This window comes from Opisthorchis viverrini (genome assembly GCF_000715545.1).
Source record: "Opisthorchis viverrini unplaced genomic scaffold opera_v5_120, whole genome shotgun sequence".
Taxonomy (NCBI): domain Eukaryota; kingdom Metazoa; phylum Platyhelminthes; class Trematoda; order Opisthorchiida; family Opisthorchiidae; genus Opisthorchis; species Opisthorchis viverrini.
Window position 1 is genome coordinate 1,396,044 of NW_008751779.1, and position 19,016 is coordinate 1,415,059.

Here is a 19,016-nt window from a genome sequence, read left to right on the forward strand (position 1 = left end):
TTCTCTTTTCAGTATAGACTGAGTGAATTCAGGGAACGAATTATCAATTGGAATGACCCATTCTTCCACGATTGATAGAAGGGTCCGAAAGAGAATGTGAACAGAATCCTCTAAATACTCAATACAATACTTTGGTTGCAACGGGATGCTTAAATCAATTCTGTCGTATCTGTCGTTTATGACGATGTTCATTAGAACCAAAGGGGGTGAGAGCATCGGTCAAATGCCATCCAATTTGGGTTCAAGTGAAATGGAAACTCGGGGACTGCGCCTACCTGATGGACCGCAAGAAGGGTGAAACCGGTCATGGAATGTCCAAGAATTTTCATCAGAATTAGGAGTATGGTGTTACGCCCAGTTGTGAACAGTTTTCCGCCAGAAGTACATGAGATATGAGCACCGAGAGGAAAGACGTGAATTTATTATCCCTGAGACCAAATGGATGTGCAACAATGAATTCATGGTGCTTCCTTTGATCAGTTGCCTGATAATTTTCTGCTACATTAAATGGAAGATTGAAACACTATAACATAGCATCGCAATGACTGACTATGGTCAGTCTTGATATTAAGAGTCAACTTATCTGTTTCCATCCCAAAACAGCGTGTTATTGTTCATTTTCTATGATCTTCGCTGTGAAAGTTGAGAGTACAACATAGTATTATGTGATTATGATATTATATTGGACACAGACACATGGAGAATCACTCAAAAGTGGCAGGGTAGTGGTGAAGGAAGACATTACGTTCAAGACTCCATTTCGCACCCTATAAGTTTTTCAGCCACCCAGTCGTTTTATTGAACCTCAAAATGCAAATCAAATTCCTGGATATGGAGTATATATATATATATATATATATATCAGATAAGTAAACATCAATCGTTCACAGAATAAATCTAGGCTGCTGGAAGAAGGGCACGCTAACTTCTGTTTACCTGCTGTTCATCTGTTCACTTGGTAGGGTTGCATCGAATTTGCACACGCGCGTAGACTTGACAAGCAGAAAAGTGAGGGAGAAGGCTGTAATTATGCGAAACGATCCGATGGTCCAGTTGGCTCAGCAACGGTTTAAGTGAATACCGAATGACTGTTATTTTGTACATCGGCGTTTGCTTGGTTCCTTTGACCATATTGTCGAGTAGTTTGAGGCCAAAAAGGATGTAGTAAATCATGATCGAGCTGGACATAAGCAAGGTCACTCCGAACACATCTTACTCAAGAGAAGCAGTTGTACTCATGTTGACTAGCGCAAACGGGTAGAAAGAGTGAGTATACGACCAAATCTTGCTGAATCCATTTAATGTTTACATCATAATAGAATGAATTACACTGAAAACAGTCGATATGTCTCAGGGTCATGAAGGGGATGTTTTTGAAGGTGTTGGGTCCAACTTATTTTCCTGGCTTCATGAAAGAAGGAAGCTCCAATAATCAAGCCTCCCAATCGTCAATATTCGTTCGTCAATGAGTACGAATCTTTCGTATTCACTGTGGCTTGCTGGTACTAAGCAGGCACGTTTTACTCCTTAACATTTTGGGTTCAGCCACTATTAATAACCGAAGATCACGTGTATTGAACCGGTGTCACGCGCGAGCTGCGGACTAGATTAAGGCATGACTTATTTGTTGGAAACGTCAGCTAATCTAGATCCTGCATCTATATCTCGGCGCGTCTCGCTCCTTCACAAAAATTCCTGTGGGACTTTATAAATTTTGTGATGATTCTATATATACGTTGTAATAATTTTCCTGTCTCAATAAAGGACTGTCTCAAGCTACCATCATGGGCGGAGCAGGAAGCCAAGGAGAGGCGTCGAAGTTTCACCACCGCTTTAACTGATCAACAAAAGATTCACTTAAAAGGGCATAAACATCTTTCTGAAGAGCTATTTTTTCTTGAAATGGACTCTATTGTCAAAATGGTGTATTTTGTGATGCATGGCCAAATGATTTACCGACTCTCAAAACCATATTAAGCTACTGTTCTGTCGAAATTAGCAGTGGCTTCAGTTCTCTTGAAATCTAGAAGAAAAACTATCTCGGGTGCCGCAACCACGTACGCAGCTGGTCAGTTCACGAATATGGGTTTCCGTTCCCTATGAAAGAGAGATCTTGTGCCATTTGGACGCCTGAACAGTTTGTTATGGGAGTGTAGAATTGCGTTCACAATGTATCGATTCCAAAGCCTCAGAGAGCAGTACCTTTGAGGTGATGTTCTCTTTTGGCGCAGCATATAACTGAAGGATATCATATGACTCGTGAATACCCTGGGGTCTGTGCTGTTTTTATCGATAGCGTCTCATCTTAAACCTGGATACATGGACATAAGTACAGCATTCCCTCATAGGAGTGCCCTAGTCTTGAGTAAAAAACAAACGGGTGGGCTGCCGTATGAAAATTTCTTCAAACTACCAAATGAAATAATGTGACCTTGAGATGGCGATGAGATTACTTCTCTTTGGAATATCCTTCTTGAGAGGCCTTTTTTCACACCCCAGGGCAAACTAATATGACCTCGCCGTTTTTCAAGCGTAACTCCAGTCCCTTTATTCTTAGATCACATAGACTTTCCAGGTGATTTAAGAATGCAAAAAAAAACAGATTTTACGGCGCGTAGACTATATAATCAACATTTGTACAAGATCGAACAAAACTGCACATTTTAGCACTGGTTTTGCCCTTCTTAAAACATACTAAGTAGGCCTGGTTCCAAAATTTTTACCAATCCTACTTCGTGCTTGGACACTTAATCAGACGTATGGGTCACCAAACAATCGTTTGCAAGTTAAGTCAACGGTAAGGAAAGAGCCAACTGAATATTATCAACGGTGAATTCAGTTGAATTTCAGTCAAATCTCTCGTTAACATTAACTTAGTTTGTACCTTAATTCGGACATCAGATTTTTCACCCGCTGGATGAGAATGGCTGTCAACAAAAGAAAGAGCTCAGTACTGTCCTTTTGCAAGAATACCCACAGTCTGTATTTAAATACAGAATGCTCGCTGAGGGAAACTACGAGCTAGGAAGAATGTTCAAGGGGGGATTTTGCATTGTGAATTTTCTGTGCTGTTGTAGGAGTCTATTTTAACTGAACAAAAACACTACCTCCACGGAGGGACATTCCGGCACAGCTAGAGGACAGGCGTTTAAAAGTGAGCTCATTTCGTTCACTATTCGGAGAACGAAAAACCTAGTTTCGTGTGTCCGAAACAAATCAGGAACCGATGCGTAGCTGAACGCATCATGTTTAGCCTATACCATGGCAGCTGACTGATTTTATCAATGACATATATCACTGTTCAAAAAAGAAACCAAGCTTACACCTTTTAGTGAATCAAAACAAGACGACTGAGTGATTTTGACTAGGTATGTCAATTTCGGCACTTAGCTTAGAGATGAGAATATTTCAGGCGACCTATCAAATGTTTCATAAGCGTAACTTCTCGGAAATGGAGGAGCATCTCTATCCACAGACTATTCAAGTTGAAGATAAACATAGAAGACCTTATATCATAAAATGTTTTCACTGGACTACTGACAACTAATTCATCCGAATTCGTGCGTAAACCTGTAGTGATGAGCCCATAATGTCTTCATTACCTTGTATTATTCCAGCCTTTTTTTAAGTCAAATGAAGCAATATTTGAAGTTGCTCACCGGTATGGGTGCTTCGAAATGATGCTTCTAGGGGGACTGGAGAGCTATATCCAATTTTCGTGCTTTCAACAGGATGATCCTAAAAAAGATCATATTCAAAACAGACTGAATTCCAAGAAGATGAATACGTTTCGGGTGGATTTAGGCATTTGCGGTACCGTTTGATACATCTAATAGATTTTAAGACGGAAAACTTTGACAAAGACATCTTTCTAACATTGTTCGGTCGATTAGAAAATGTGGACTGAAGTTAATGCTGAAAGGCAGGATTATCGTATGACTCGGTCACGTACAAATTTGCCAGTTTACTCAAATTGGCCGGTAAAACCTTTTAATCGATGAAAGGCTGATCGATCTGTATCAAAGGTAAAACACTTTGTAATTCACGTTAACAGGAACGTTAAAAGACGTATAAATGGATTAGCGGATCAATGAGGACTTCCAAACGGGTTTCCTAAATCTTCCAACATTGGAAATGTCTCGTTCGACTGTTGAGAGCTGGTTCTGTACTAAATGGAGGCCAACTGGAGCACTTGTGGTTCAAAGGAGACGCCTTCTCATCGTGAACGGAAAGTCGAACAATGCTTCTGAGTGTTATCTACAAGAGTAGATCGTTTTGCACAAGCTAGGTGTGACCACAACTTGTAAGATCAACCCATCATCCAGGTACATATGGTGCGTCAATTAAACCGGTAATTCTTTTATACATCATACTGTTATCCATTCCGAGTCCCTTCCAGTGCACTGAATACACAAAAATCACGCGTCCATTCTTACAGTGGTGTAATATCAATTAAGGTTGTGTCAAGTCATGTCTATGGTATACTATAAGGTTAACAGTGCGAGATGATGAAATCTGTGCACGATCGCTATTGATTGATTTGATAACTTACAGTCTGAACTAAGCAAGTACAAACAAGGACATTCTCACCTCACATATTTATTGCGCTGACCCAATTTGCATCGGTAAGGAGACAAGATCGTCACGTTTTCAGTATAGTTTAAAAACAACGAAATGTATTGAAGCTCTACATACCTTGTTGAAATAATCAGCAGGCGAGAAAAGAATTGGCTGCTTCTGAGCTTTCGATTAAGAAAGAGCTTTCTCAAAAAGCGACCGCTTATCAAGGCTGAAGTGTGTTTTTGTTCTCATCGGGTAATGAAAGCATAGATGTACCTTGTAACAAAAAGGTGCCAACTTATTCAAGATGTTACCCCTGCTGGACGTCGATTCCGACGGATGAAATGATACGGTTGTTCAGTCGAGAGACAGAAGAGAGTCGGCGCCCACGGGAAAGACCACAACAATCCCTTCTTGTTAGATACTACTTATTACGTAAAGCAGAAAGAGAGAGGTTACTCCTTGACTAGTCAAATATCCTTTCTCATCACACTGTTCGGTGATCACCATGACCTCCAAACTTGGATCCGCACTTTTCATCCGAAACAAGTGCCTGAGGTTTTTCGACCACGTTTCTTCCCAAACATTTGGTTAAATTCCAGACCAATCAATTTTTTAACCCTTGAAACAAGAAGTTCGACTGGACACAGAATGTGTAAGGGGAAGGGGCTTTCGTGGTTGGTCGGATTTTCCTCTACATCCTGACGACTAACTCTAAAGCCCTAGCAAACATCAACTGTCAATCCATAAACACGTACAGGTGCACTGAAAGCAAGCTTTTTTAACGGCCCGGTTGCTAGACCACTTGTACGGAGAACAGGAGTTTGCAGTTACAAACTCCCCATCCTTTTTGCTCATGGGATGTGTAGTTTGGCTACGAAGTTTGAGATATCTATATAGTTGACTGGTAAATTTCGTTAGTTTGACTCTCAAGAAAAGTGGGCGCTTGTGTTGAAGTTTTGAAACAGGGTTTAAAAAAATGACAATGTGAATCTCTTACGTCAGTTTGAAGCTGGACATTTGGATTACCGCCTGTTATGGTATACCTTAAGAGGTTTTACAACGTATCTCAGGCAGCCTGTGTTTTTTATTCCTTGATTGGCCTGGTGTAAAAAGTTCAACGATAACTTCTGCTATGACATCTAGGCAGTACTATGGAGGTAAATCCTAGGTAGCGTTTATCCGTAACTTGGGTTAGTTGACTGTTATACTTTATAAACCCCTTTGCATAAAAAACGCTTCCGATATGAGGCCATAACGATGCGACATCCATAGACCAAGCTTCACAGTGTTTACCACATTTTTTATCAACCACACTGTGTACATCGCACACACTGCGAAGTTCTACGTCCGCGGATCGGAATGAAAGCCTCTTCGCCTGTCTTAGTTGTTTACAAGCCGTGCGCGGCAACCTCGACTGACAACGCCCATCGCATCCTGTCCACCAGGTTGACGGGGTTTCACATGATTCAGAATCCACGTTTTAGACAACAGTTCGATAAAGCTTGAGCAAGACAATGATCACTTGTGTTTCTTGGAGTTACCAAAATTATGTTAGGCTGAAATCTCTGATCAATGTTTCAAAAATTATGAACGACCGTTTCCGTCAAATTTTTATATGCCATCTACTGACAGAGTGTATCAGGAGTTAGGATTTGCTTCGTTTCGAGGATGGAGCGTGTCCTGATGTCCTATGACTGATCACATTCATATCCGGTAGCAAGTACGGAGTCCCACAGATCTGCACTGCATCAACATCAGTAAGATGCCTTCATCAGAAACGGACATCGCATTTTCTAAACGCCAAAGAAAAACCAATGACCCATGCTTCATACGCAGTCACATGCCATCTTCACCATACAACCGCATGAAGAACACTCTCTGAGAGGATTCAACGCTTTATTGTCCACTAGAATAACCTGAAGTTCCAGAGCTCAAGCCTATTGATTGCTTACTCTGTGTGCCTCACTTGTTTAAATAATGAGTATCATAGAGGCTTTTATGAGATCGCCAATCTGTTTTTCAGACTATGTTCTACAATAATCCAGCCGTGAAATGCTTAGTTCTGCACCCTTGTGTATTCACAACTGAGCACAATATAGGCTACGTTATCTTTCGTGTTTGACGTATTGTGGCAGAAAAAAGCTGAAGCAATTGGAGCAATCGTTATGTATATTTTATGTTTCGATCCAAGTGGATCGCCTAAACATAACTGGTGAACTTGTGTTCCAGGGTCAAGGTGTCCATCACATAGGTGAATTCTTATCCATTATTTATTTTGCTGGGGCATTTCAAGTGACAAATAGTTTCATCTGAAAAAATAGTGCGAACGAGTGTACTTTGTCCTGTTAGTAAGAAATACCATATCAATGCAAACAATCAAACGCACTCAGATGGGCAGCCTAGATGAAGTCGTACAGTGTGCTTCCTTCAAACAGTGCTTGAGAACATGTTCTATTTGATTACTGTTTTACACGGCAAATCATCCTGAATTTTACTTGATTTGGTATGCTCCGCTGAATTTTTTTCCATAAAATATTGTGTGTACAGTTGTCCCGCCAACAAAGACCAACAAGGCTACTGAAAAAACTGTTGAATAACGAAAGACAGTAAATTCATCTGGTTCAGTCGTTTAGCCTGGCTCCGAAAAATGCGGGCATGCCTGTGTACCGTTGTCATTATTTTTGTCAATTTTTTAATTTTTTTGGAAGCTTCTCGATGGTGAGTTTACTGAGTTCGCAATTATCAGATTGATAGTACCCTCTATCAAATGATTTTTTTCTTCCAAAATGCTTATTTTTATGCAGTGTGCAAAACGCCATATCAGCTTTTCGTTTTCGGGGTTTATCAACTCTTATTCAACCTATGACATGCGGTTTAACCCATCGTGTTGCTTAGGATGCTGGTCATCTGATACACGACAGGGTTGAATTTAATTTTCATAGGACTCAGAAAATACCATTCTTTGTGTCTGGAGGTCCGGAACGCTACCATCATCCTTTGTCCCAGCTATCCCAACTATCATGTAAACATTTCCTGGGAGTCGGCAGGATATCTATATCTTCTGCTTCTCTTGAAATAACCGCAATACGAAGAAGTAATTTCATCTTCGTTCCCTGAGGTCTTTGTGTACAAGAGTGTGATAAAAGAAGGTTATTGTATGTTTCTTCTTGATTGATATACTACTGCTTATAATTTTGAGGATATCATTGTGATTAAAATGCTTTCTACTTTTTCTATCCATGCCCAGCGGACATCTTGAGCGAGAACGTATTGCTGACTAACGTTTATCTTGTATCCCCCCAACGAAATGTGATTTCAGGGACAAGTAACCAACTTCACTTTCAACAACTGCCGAGTTATTGATTCTAATTTAGAGAAATGTTAGTCGCTGGTTATAAAGAGCCTCGATCAATCGAGCTAAAACTTTGTTGGTTATTGTGAATAAGTGTTTTTCTGAACCATCTATCTCTGTATTCATCCAGTTTTCATTCAGCATGAAACGTGTCTCAAAACCGTGTTAAACTGTTTCTGTCCGGTGGCAGAGACTTGCATAGTTTAACGCTGTGATCTGAGGCATATATGAGACTTGAAACTGTACATATTAGAGAGCGCAGTCGCTTGGGCGACGGGAACTTCATTTGGTCGGTTGCATCAGAGGTATAAAAGATAATCCATAAGGATCACAAGACCACTCCAGAGTGGTCAATATAGAGAGGTGCTCATTTTGGCGAGTCGGACTGTGGATGGATTTCAGTGTGATTAGCACAATGAGTACTTTCATGCAAAGTTTCCACCACTGACTTCTTGTACAAATACTTCATCGAACCTAGAAACATCGATATCCCTGTTTCCTATATCCGAGTAAGCCAAATGGGCTCAGGCGTGTCACTTAGGCAACTGGACCTCTAAAAAAACCGGAGTGACTTTTCCGACTACGTCGTACGGGCTGTTGCTGCAAAGGGAAGCATTGGGAGAAATACAAACCACAATGCAACATAGATTAAGATCAGACCAACCAGAATCCAAGTAGGATGATTGTCAGTGACCAATCAGGTTATAGCGCGAAGGCTTTGTAAACTACATAGACGCAGACACGAAGAGAGGGACTAGCAAACCAACAACACACCGAAGATGCCTCCCCGAATGATGACGAAACGTTTGCAAATCAATTACCAAGCTGGGCGAACAGATGAACAGCCACCTGATCAGTTACCAACTAATGCACCCGGGCTACCAATATTCCAAAACGTTGGAAACGTTCCGCAGATAAGTGTCCAGCTGAGATATAACGTATAGAAGTACAGTAGCAGGTGCATTCTAATTACAGCAATAGGTGACTTTTTAAATGCCTGACAGATATCCGGCCAACAAAACCGTTGCACGCACAGTGTAAAATACAGCTAGCATTTTTCTGTGGTCAATAATAGTTCGCTACTTGTGTTCTTCAAAGTTAAGGACTTGCGAAAAGTCGCGTGGGCGACGGAACTGTTAGTAATGTGCTCACCTGTTTCACCACAAATGTAGAGGTTCTTAGTTTCGAAGCCTATTTTCTATATTTTTTGTCTTGCCAACGTTCTTCCTAATTTGCATCCACTAGTATTTTCACAGTTAATCACGTGGTTGTCAACTGATGGACGTTCCACGCTGAAATGCTCCTACTTTCTACAGTTGTCGAATGCTACTATGCAGTATCCACGGTCCCAGTAACACTGCTACAAAACGGCACCCCAAAACAGCATCGGTCTCCCTTGAATGAAAAAAGTCAGTGTTCAGGGAAACCTGGGGTTACGAGTCCACGAAACTGTTGTGTTCAGCAAAGGAACCGACAGCCAGGTGAGGCAGCTGGGAGTAAATGAACATAGGTTTGTCATTTTCTTGACGGAATACCCTACTTATACGGCTGCTGAAAACTCCTCAGCACCTGTATGGGCAATGTGCTCTGCCAAGAACATGTATTGCGATACCTCGAATAGAATCCCAACTAAAATACGAGGAGATCTCTGAGCAGTACATTCAGTTGGAAAATATAATAGACGGCAGATGAATTTGGAATTCAGCTGCGCCTCCCGGTAACACAACCTTAATTTGCAAATGATATTTTATTTTGCAAAGAAATCTGTAACGTTTTGCAATATGGCACCAGTTTGTGAGTGTGTAGATCGATGTGCAGCTCTGATAAATATTCGGGCATGAAGTGCTGGAGGGTCCACAAACACGCACCTGGTCCTTCCAGTTGGGTTTGTGTATTCCATATTCCACCTTGAGATCGCTTATGGACACAATTCGCAGTGACGTCTACGGGGTTTGCCCAACAGAAACACCCGGAGCTAAAAGTCCAGAAATATCGCCATTTCAATGAAATTCTAATCTAGAAAGCTGAAAAAGAGATTAAACGACTTTTGATTAGTTAAGAGTTAGGAGTGAGGAATATTTCAAAGATTTAGGATTGAAAACAACTTAATTATAGCTGTAGGAGATGAGTTCAGTAACGGTAACAAGCCGCGCAAGGTTGGTTTACGTTTTATAACCTCCGGGAAAATTTCTGACACGAGAACAAAGCATTTTAATGGATTAATCTTTCCAACAGAGATTACAATTGAGTACAAGTGAATTCTGGTCTAACCCACGCGCAGTATTATTGTCCTGCCTCGTAACCACGTTCTCACACCCTTTGCAAAACTAAATATTTCAAAGATTTAGGATTGAAAACAAATTAATTATAGCTGTAGGAGATGAGGAGTTCAGTAACGGTAACAAGCCCGTAGCGCAAGGTTTACGTTTTATAACCTCCGGGAAAATTTCTGACACGAGAACAAAGCATTTTAATGGATTAATCTTTCCAACAGAGATTACAATTGAGTACAAGTGAATTCTGGTCTAACCCACGCGCAGTATTATTGTCCTGCCTCGTAACCACGTTCTCACACCCTTTGCAAAACTATCTGTGGAGTTTTGCCAATTAGAAGTTGATACAGATGGCCCACATGATACTAAGGCAAAACAATAGAACCCAAAAGGTTAACTTAACAAGTCTTTATCAAAGGAAATTCGTCAGCAGCAGTAAGATCACATTTTGGGAGAAGCTGACATCCCTGCAATCGTTTACTACATTACTACTACTACTACCACTACTGTTATCATTTATTTTTGAAGAGTATGGTCACAAACATAAAAAGTGAGTGCAAGCGATGAATGCGAAAGAGTAACAGGAGAATATGGGAGAAAAGAGAGAAACGTCTCATTCGAGGTCATGCCAAGGGCAGTGCCAGTCTGATGAGGTGAATCCCAAAGTATGTAAAGATTTTGGTATGGGAACACGCGTCTAAAGACCAACAACCAAAGAAAGGACAAACAATGGTGAATGCGCTTCAAGGCGCAGTGTGCGCTAGCACAGTCAAGACTCGCACATCAGGCACAAAGTGACCGTCATACTGGGTCTGGTGTGAGAATAAATGGCAAAAATGTACCTTCAACGCCATGTGCCACGCATAAAAGTGTCATAAGTACGCAGGGAGCCCACAATGGCAAGCAAACACAAGTCACTGACTGCGACCTTAGGAAGTCCCAGTCCAATAACAGCCTTAGCGGATTGAGGAAAGCAGATCCCTCGATAAGAGATGATCATCGGTTGGTGAACCAAAAAGTCGATATCCCAACCGATGGCATGTAGGGCTGAGATTATGGTGAGGGAATGTTCATCAGCACCATACTTCTGCTTCTTCTCATTCCACACTATCACTCCACGCCCATCCGAGACTATGCTGACGTCTATTACAGTTGCACGGCGATCTCGAACAGCGATTAGGTCAGGTTTGATGAACGACGTAGAAGTAGGGGCTCTCAACTCCTCGAAGACGGTGTACCCCAGTCGACGGAGACAGTTTTGTTACTGATACCAGCTGGCAATAATTTTCTTGTGACCCCTTCATACAACAGGCGTTTTGCCATGTGGTTCCAGTGGCAGCTTGAGCGTGTTTACTGGCTATTGTTCTGGGGAGTTCTGTTCTGCTAGAAGAGCAAGTAGCTTGCAAAGCCTTCGAGAAGAAACAAGATTACGTCATTGGTTGATTACCTAATACTTGCGTTTCAATAGTTTGCAAATACAACCTGATGATGACCGATGTGACTGTCTAATTGAAAATAAGCTTTATCAAAACCTCAGTGATCAGTTTGCTGTCTGTATTACGTCGTGGTCTGTATTCACCACACAGGATTCGCCACCGTGATAATTTTGATTTTTGATGGTGTCACTGACTATAATGGTCAGTCCTCACTTTTTTGGCATTGGTGTTTAAATTGATTGGACATGACTGACCAACTTCGCTTTCTCGTTTGACTCTACTTCTTGGGCTTGGCGATCCCTTGTCGTCTGCTTGGCCCATTGACACCCTTTTTCGGAGTGTTCTTCCTTTTCTGTAAGCTTAGGTCACTTAATTTATTGATTGGATGCACTTTTAGCCGCACTGGTTAATATTTTAGTTATGAATCCCCTCGTCTTTTCAGCATGAGTCTACTGCGGTTTCTTGTCCCAATAAACACGTCACCGCGGCACCACCGGTGGCAAGAGGAGGCAAATAAGTGCGGTGGGAAAAACTAGTTGGATGGTAGATTTGAGATCGATGCTGAGCGTACGGATAATCGGGGCGGCTTCAGCTGTGTGCAGATCATTATCTGTCCTTGGTCAGTACGAATGTTCACACCGAGTTACTTGGAAGCCGCTTACCACAAGACAGTTGTGGACTCGATTGGACCATATGGCTATCAGTTACCTATGGAGTCTCAGTTAGGGATTGTTGTTCCCTCTGGGGTACGCAAACTTGACTCTGATCATGGCATCGCTTTCCACCAGCACTACGCTTGTCGAGTGAGAGCAGTTCCGTTCACCAACTTCGACAAGTTTCAGTAACTGAGGAGTATCGAACTTATCTGGTTAGAAAGCTGCTGGAAACGCACAGTCAGTGTTTGGAGATTGAATGGAGGCGAGCTAAAGAAGCAATGCTGTTAGCCTTCAGAACTGTTTGTCCAGTCCATCTGACTTGACTCAGTGAAGACTAGATATCTTCAAGATCAGCAGATCTTATTGCTGCCAGAAAGCCCATGCCAGCAACGGGCACATATGTTGGCGCACGCAGATCCCTCAAACACCAGCTAATCAGGAAGTTGCGGAATAACAGAGAACGCTGGTGGATTTCGAAGGCCCGGGAGATGGAAAAGGCATTGCTTCAGGCGACAGCCGCGCTCTGTTTCAACTGATCCGATCAAAGGTTCAAAAGAAGGGAGTTGTTAGTGAGACAATATGCGAAAAGGGCGGAACAGCAATTCACTCCCTCAATCGCCGTCTTGTGCGGTGGGCTGAGCACTTCCAAGAACAGTCCACCTGGTCACCTTCAACACAACCGCTGGAAGAACAAAGACAGAACATTGTCAACAACCCACCGTCAGCAGCCGAAATCCAGCGTGAGATTTCAATCTTGAAGCGCGATAAGGATGGTCTACATCCCGCGCTCTTCAAAGAAGGTGGGGACCCAGTAAACACGTCACCGCCGCACCACCGGTGGCAAATAGGGGTGGCATGTTACGCTTGCCACCGGTGGCTAAAAGCGGCCAAAGGTAGCAACCCAAAAGTTTCGTGATATATTTAATCGGTGGTGCATTCAAATAAATCGGTTTCAAAAATTACTTCGTAACATCAGTGGCAAAGCTAGCCACCTTTGGCCACCGTTAGCCACCGGTGGCACTGTGTTTACTGGGTGTACTATCTCGAACTTGCAGTCCTGGCGGTCACTTACTTTCATCGTTTGGTAGGTCGGGCAGATTTCCATATGCATGTTGATTTTTTCGATAAAGCACCGTTTATCCATTACTTCACAATTTTTTGTTCTGGCTTGGGCTAGCACTTTGTTCTATTATAATTCAGAGTTACTGAAAAAGTTATGTTTCCGCTATTCTTAGTCAGGCCTCTGTACGTTCAAAGCCTATTCTGTCTTGCTTCATCATGCAACTTTGCACATCCCCAGTCACCAATCTAGCCATCTATCTGCCATTTAGCTCGACTGGCTCTCAGGCTTTTAGATGAATCAGTGGTGATCCGTAGGTTACATCGCGAGGAAGAAAGCATTTTTGCGGAAGTTCCCAGAGGAAGTGTAGCTGGTATCTTGCAGAGCTATTTTATCAGGCTTAACTGTCCAATCCACATACTGAGTGACGTTGTATGCACTATCCCGGCGATTATGCAATTCTGTTTTTTGAGTAGCGTGTAAAGTGACTCTCTGCTGTACAGCTTGCCATTTGTACACAACATATCAACTGGTTGCATCTTATGAAGAAAACACTACAGAGAGTGCCTTACATATCTCGGACGACCGTCTATCAGGCGATGATTCCGGGTTACAGCGATATTGTTTCTGCACTGGAAATAGCGCTTGTCACTCAGAGTGGCTTTATGCATTAACTTGGACACAAAATACGAGTATTACGTGCATTTCTATGGGTGTTCTCCCTGGTAAGGTGATCAAGAAGTCCGGAGGTAATCTCGATTTGGTGCTGCAGCTAACTCGCGTAATATCCGCTTTTTGACCACACAAACAAAGTGGATAAAAGAATCAGAATCTGCAGTTAAAACAGCAACGTACACTGCAACGATAAACTAAACAGATCAAGTATTTACTGTAAACAAAGCGAAAACCCAAGTTAGAAAGTAGCCACAGGCTTCAATCTGGGAAATAGTGTGCTGAACAGCAACTGAGGGATAAGCCGCATTAAACAGCACTGATGTATTGCTCGCCACTGAAGCTGAAGTCCTTCAGACCCTACTAACTAACTGATCAACGATCACTCAGACACTGCCACAGGCTTATGACTGTTCTAAGAATGCGTAGAAATCCTACGAAATTTACCTTACATCCAGTTATTTTATACAAAAAATGGGTGGCTGAAAGACAATGCCTATTATGGACAGACGGTTTCAGATGTTAACCAATGCTAGGTTAAATTCAAACAGACATGCGCAACGCCCACAGTTTACCTGATTGGCCAGTCTCAGTGGAACCCAAAGTCCTTTTATGTTTTCCCAAATAAACAAAGCTATGTGACCAGGTGTTCTCCAGTTACATGCTGAAAACACTGCAAAAAATAACTTATAAACTGATGAAATCAGCTTCTCAATCTATCGAATCCCAGAACATGGTCATAGTGCACAACAATGGACACGACAGCTTAACTTTGTTATTTAGGTGTATAAAAACCTACAGTGTTTAACACGTATATCTTTTGTTTCTGTCCTACTGGAAAATGTATGTGGGTTCCACTTGTGTGACACCTCATCATTTTCGATTTATTCACATTGCGACGGAAAAGTCTGATTGACTCGAAGTAAAATTTATTCAAAAGTAACTCACTACGGCTGCTGCGGCTGCCAACAATTTCAGTTGACACGCGGCCCCTTTTTCCCTGTTCCCATCTATACCTAGCGGCACTTCTCGTTTTGTCTTAAGACGAATTGGGCCTGCTCGTTTATCTTAACTTGGCAGGCACTCGGACGCTCTCCTGCACTTGGTTTCTTTCAACGGGATCGATTTGCATCATCGGNCACTTGGTTTCTTTCAACGGGATCGATTTCCATCATCGGTTACATAAGTGCGGAGATTCCAATCCTTCCAGATAGTTGAACGGTCAGCTATGTTTCTCTGCATGGTTGCGTAATCAATTTCTTCGACTGGAGCTTCCTACCGCGGTTAAACCGGTTATTTGGATGGAGCTAAACGGGTATCCTCCCGTACTACATTTAACGGTACCTGTATTTAGTTGCGGTTTCTCTTCTTCAGTTTTTCTGATTGATTCACACGGGGCTAATAGGTTTTGGTTGTTTGTCTATTTGCCGAGCTTAGCAGTTGGATTACAGAAGCTTCGTATCCAATACGAGCGACATCATCAGTGTGGGTTTGGGGGGAGGGTGGTAAATTCCTGTGTCTGCATGGTTTTTAAATCGTATCTGGTAGCCCAAACGCGATTGTTTGGTCATGAGGTCATGAGTCAATTTGAAACATGAGTTGAGTTATGGTCTCGGTTCTTTGTGTCCGGCTGTTTCGACGGTTGGTCTCAAATCTGTTCCCCTGTTATGATTGGTCCTTTTCCTTTTTTGGACCTCCTCTTGAGTAGTTGGCCGGAAAAATGTTTATTGGCAGCTTTCTTTGACTTACCTTGTTTTTTATTGTTGTTGGACCTAGTGGAACCTGGCGGAACGACATTTTGTCCAGCTTAGTTTGCAACGTGACTGCAACCACAAACTGGACTATGGCATCGTGGTAGCGACAAAAGTCAAGTGTGTTACTCCAACATGGATCGCATGGGATTTTCGCTCCTATGCATCAACCAAATTCACACTTGTATTGTGATTAAAAATTGCCTTCCACACTACTGATGCTAGTATTTCATCACAAGTTGTTGTTTTCTTATGTTGTCACTATCTGAAGGCGAAATGCGAACACGCACCGCTTTTTTGACATGCCAGGCTGTAATTCGGGGCGTTGGTCCAAGATGACACCATAACATGAGTTTTCGCGGACCGTGGCACGCTGGTGCGTTTTTTGGAGAAGCCAGTAAGTAAACAATGACAATATCGAATCATTGCCTATTTGCCTTGTTGACAAGCCTGCATATCTTTGATGCACAGCAAGCACAGTTAACTAGGAAACGGCAGGTGTCAATGACTAAACGATCAATTAGACACACAAAATTAGCTTCCGTGTGTCGGGACCGGTACCAGCTTTGCGGCCTCTTATACTGAACGACCGATAACAGGCCGTCCGTCATGTATATAAGTTGGCGGCACTACTGGACTTTCCTCTGGACAACCAGTCGCTATATGACTTTTGTGGACTTCCGGGTTTTCAACTCTCAACTTTGCCCCCCCATCCGGTTTAGCGGTTTCTTTGGACCACCGAGGAGCATGAGGACGACCTTGAAACTAGTTAGCTCATATCAACATTGCATGGCACACACACTTTCTCTGAAGATTCGACTCAACGATAAGTGAGTGTCGCAAACAGAAGGGTATTAAGAAATTTTTGTGAGCCATATAATTTTTAATTAGTTCAGTGCCACTGATCCAAGTGTGAGTAAAAACCCGGCCTGGTGGAACATGTGTTGGGGACTATGTTTATCCCTTTGAACTCTGCATCGTCTATGGACATATCTGACGTTGTTAATCAGCACCCGGCGAATGAAACTGACTACCTAGAACCCTTGGCGCTTTCTACGCTACTACTTAATATTTATAAATGCCCACGCATGCTACGTTTGTATGCGACTCCTTTGCTACTGAAGAGAATGCTGGTGAGTCAGGTAGGGTGAAAGGCCATCATTTATGTGTTCGTTGAATATGACAGTTTTATGGCAAGTGCTTCATCACCGCCGCTCAGTAGTCTCACCTTCGAATTGACTTCTCAAAAGCTACGACATTTTCAGGGTTGCCACCTCATAGTTTAGAATGTATATGTATAATGTATATGTTCGTATATTATACAAATTATCTGCACTTGTGATTTGTTCAAGTGTGCGAATCTTCAAGGTCAGTAAAAACCGCCTACTGGAAATACGTTGACTAATGTGACGGCAGCCGGGGCCCGTTGGCAGCACAATGCTCTTAAACGTTAAACCTTTGTAAATGGAATGAAATAGCTTGCGCTAAAATATTGTATTTTGTTTTGCATGAGCTCACACGAGAAGCCATCCTAATCTACGTTGATATTTTCGCAGCTCACTAAATTTTATTGTCCACTGAAGTAATCAGGCCCGTGGCGGAAGATGTCTGATGGCATACACTCCTAGCATTGCTGAGACCCCTGAATGCCCAGAGGGGGCTCAAACGTTTGTACTCGTACTTTGAACCCAACTGTGTTTTGGTCCATCAGTGGCATGTCGCATCCTTCAAAAATTCAATTCCATTCCATTGTGCGAATACTGAGAGCCTGGTAATCGATTTATGCACAATTCCAAATCATACAGTTGATTAGCTGGGCCGAGTTACGTGGTCCACACCCAAACATACGAATTCTTAGCCGCTTAACAGATGTTTCCGCCGGCTGCTGCTCGTGGCTCGATGGACCAATGGGGTTAGCTTGTGAGCGAAGAGAACGTGTTCGGGGTTCAACTCCGAGTGACGTCGTAAAATGTTTTCGACTCCCCCGTCAGAACGTTCCCTTGGGTGACACTACTGCTTTTGTTGACAGCCATATATAGCATAAAAATGCCGTTAAATAAGATGATGGCAACTTAAATTCTGAGTGAGATGTCTTGGATATCTAGGTTGTTAAGTTTCAATCCAGATTTCCGAGAACAAAGACGTCGAGTTCCTGCCAAACGTTTATTGGAATAAGTGATGTGGGTAATCAGAAAAGGTTACGTGAATAATAGACGCCAACGGAGGGTATCTTGAGGTACGTGGATGCGCTTCGTGATGTTTCACTTTACATTCATTTTACAAACGTCGAATTGTGCACATTGAACGCGGAGCGGCATAGATTTCGTGAAGTAAGTTCATTAACTTGTTTGGGACTATTTTCTCGTCTGCATTGGCGGTCTATCTTTTTCTTAATTCATGTGTTCTAACTGTTCAACTTGTTCTGTTCTTGGTGGCGCTTATTAGCCGCATAATGCTCTTAGCTGGAAAGCCCTCACGAGTGGAGTAAAACATCCCGCAAAAAATATTACATTTTGTTGCGAACGTGCCCGAATTAAAAACCATCCCAAGCTGCGCCAATATTTTTGGAGCACGCCTTGTCCACTGAAGCAAGCCTACCTGTGGCGGAAAAGTCTGGCGGAATAATTTCTCAGCATCGCCGAGACCCCGGGATATCTGAAGGGTGCTCGAAAGTTTGGACTGGTGCTCTGGACTCAGTTGTCCATCGGGGAAACGTCGTAGTCTTCGAAAATTCAACTCCATAGTGCAAATACTGAGCGCCATACATGGCCGCGCCCTCGATGCACAATGCATTTTTCTGCAAAACCTCTGTGGATGAAATAAAATCTTTAACGTCAAATATTGCACTTCTTTCCATATGTGCTCAGTCCAAAAATCACCCTCATCTGCCGTCACATTTTCTTGAGCACAATCACAGGAGTGTCTGTGCGACCGGCTTCCAGTTATTCGACGCCAAACCGAAGACGAGTTGGGCACATGCAAGGCCCATCTGAAATATGGAACGCCCTCATGTGAGGTGCACAGTTTGTGGCGGATGAATTCGGCAAGATTCCCACCATTAAGAATATACGCAACTTCTGCCGGGAGTATCGACCGGCTTTATTGAGTAGGTACCGCATGGTTGGGTTTTATTGTGGCGGATGATGTACCTCTGGTCCTGGTAAAACTTTGGAACGCCAGGCGCGTCCTTGTATGCCGGTTAAAGGAAGGTCACTATATTCACTTATGCTTCTCCCGATGGCAGCAGATAGCG

At 42.6% G+C, this 19,016-nt stretch overlaps 2 protein-coding genes across 2 annotated transcripts in view; one reads left to right on the forward strand and one right to left on the reverse strand.

Annotated features, from left to right (window-relative positions):
* T265_13956 (hypothetical protein) overlaps positions 1-13,091 on the forward strand; it is a gene marked incomplete at both ends in the record, with an annotated part of 16,807 nt that extends 3,716 nt beyond the window's left edge. The window contains one exon of the mRNA XM_009171322.1: positions 12,828-13,091. Coding sequence (XP_009169586.1) covers positions 12,828-13,091 — 264 coding nt within the window. The remainder of the gene's footprint in view (positions 1-12,827) is intronic.
* The window catches only part of T265_06129 (hypothetical protein), a gene marked incomplete at both ends in the record, with an annotated part of 52,488 nt that extends 33,983 nt beyond the window's left edge, over positions 1-18,505 (reverse strand). The window contains one exon of the mRNA XM_009171315.1: positions 18,362-18,505. Within this exon, the coding sequence (XP_009169579.1) occupies positions 18,362-18,505 (144 nt within the window). The remainder of the gene's footprint in view (positions 1-18,361) is intronic.
* Positions 18,506-19,016: the final 511 nt, after the last annotated feature.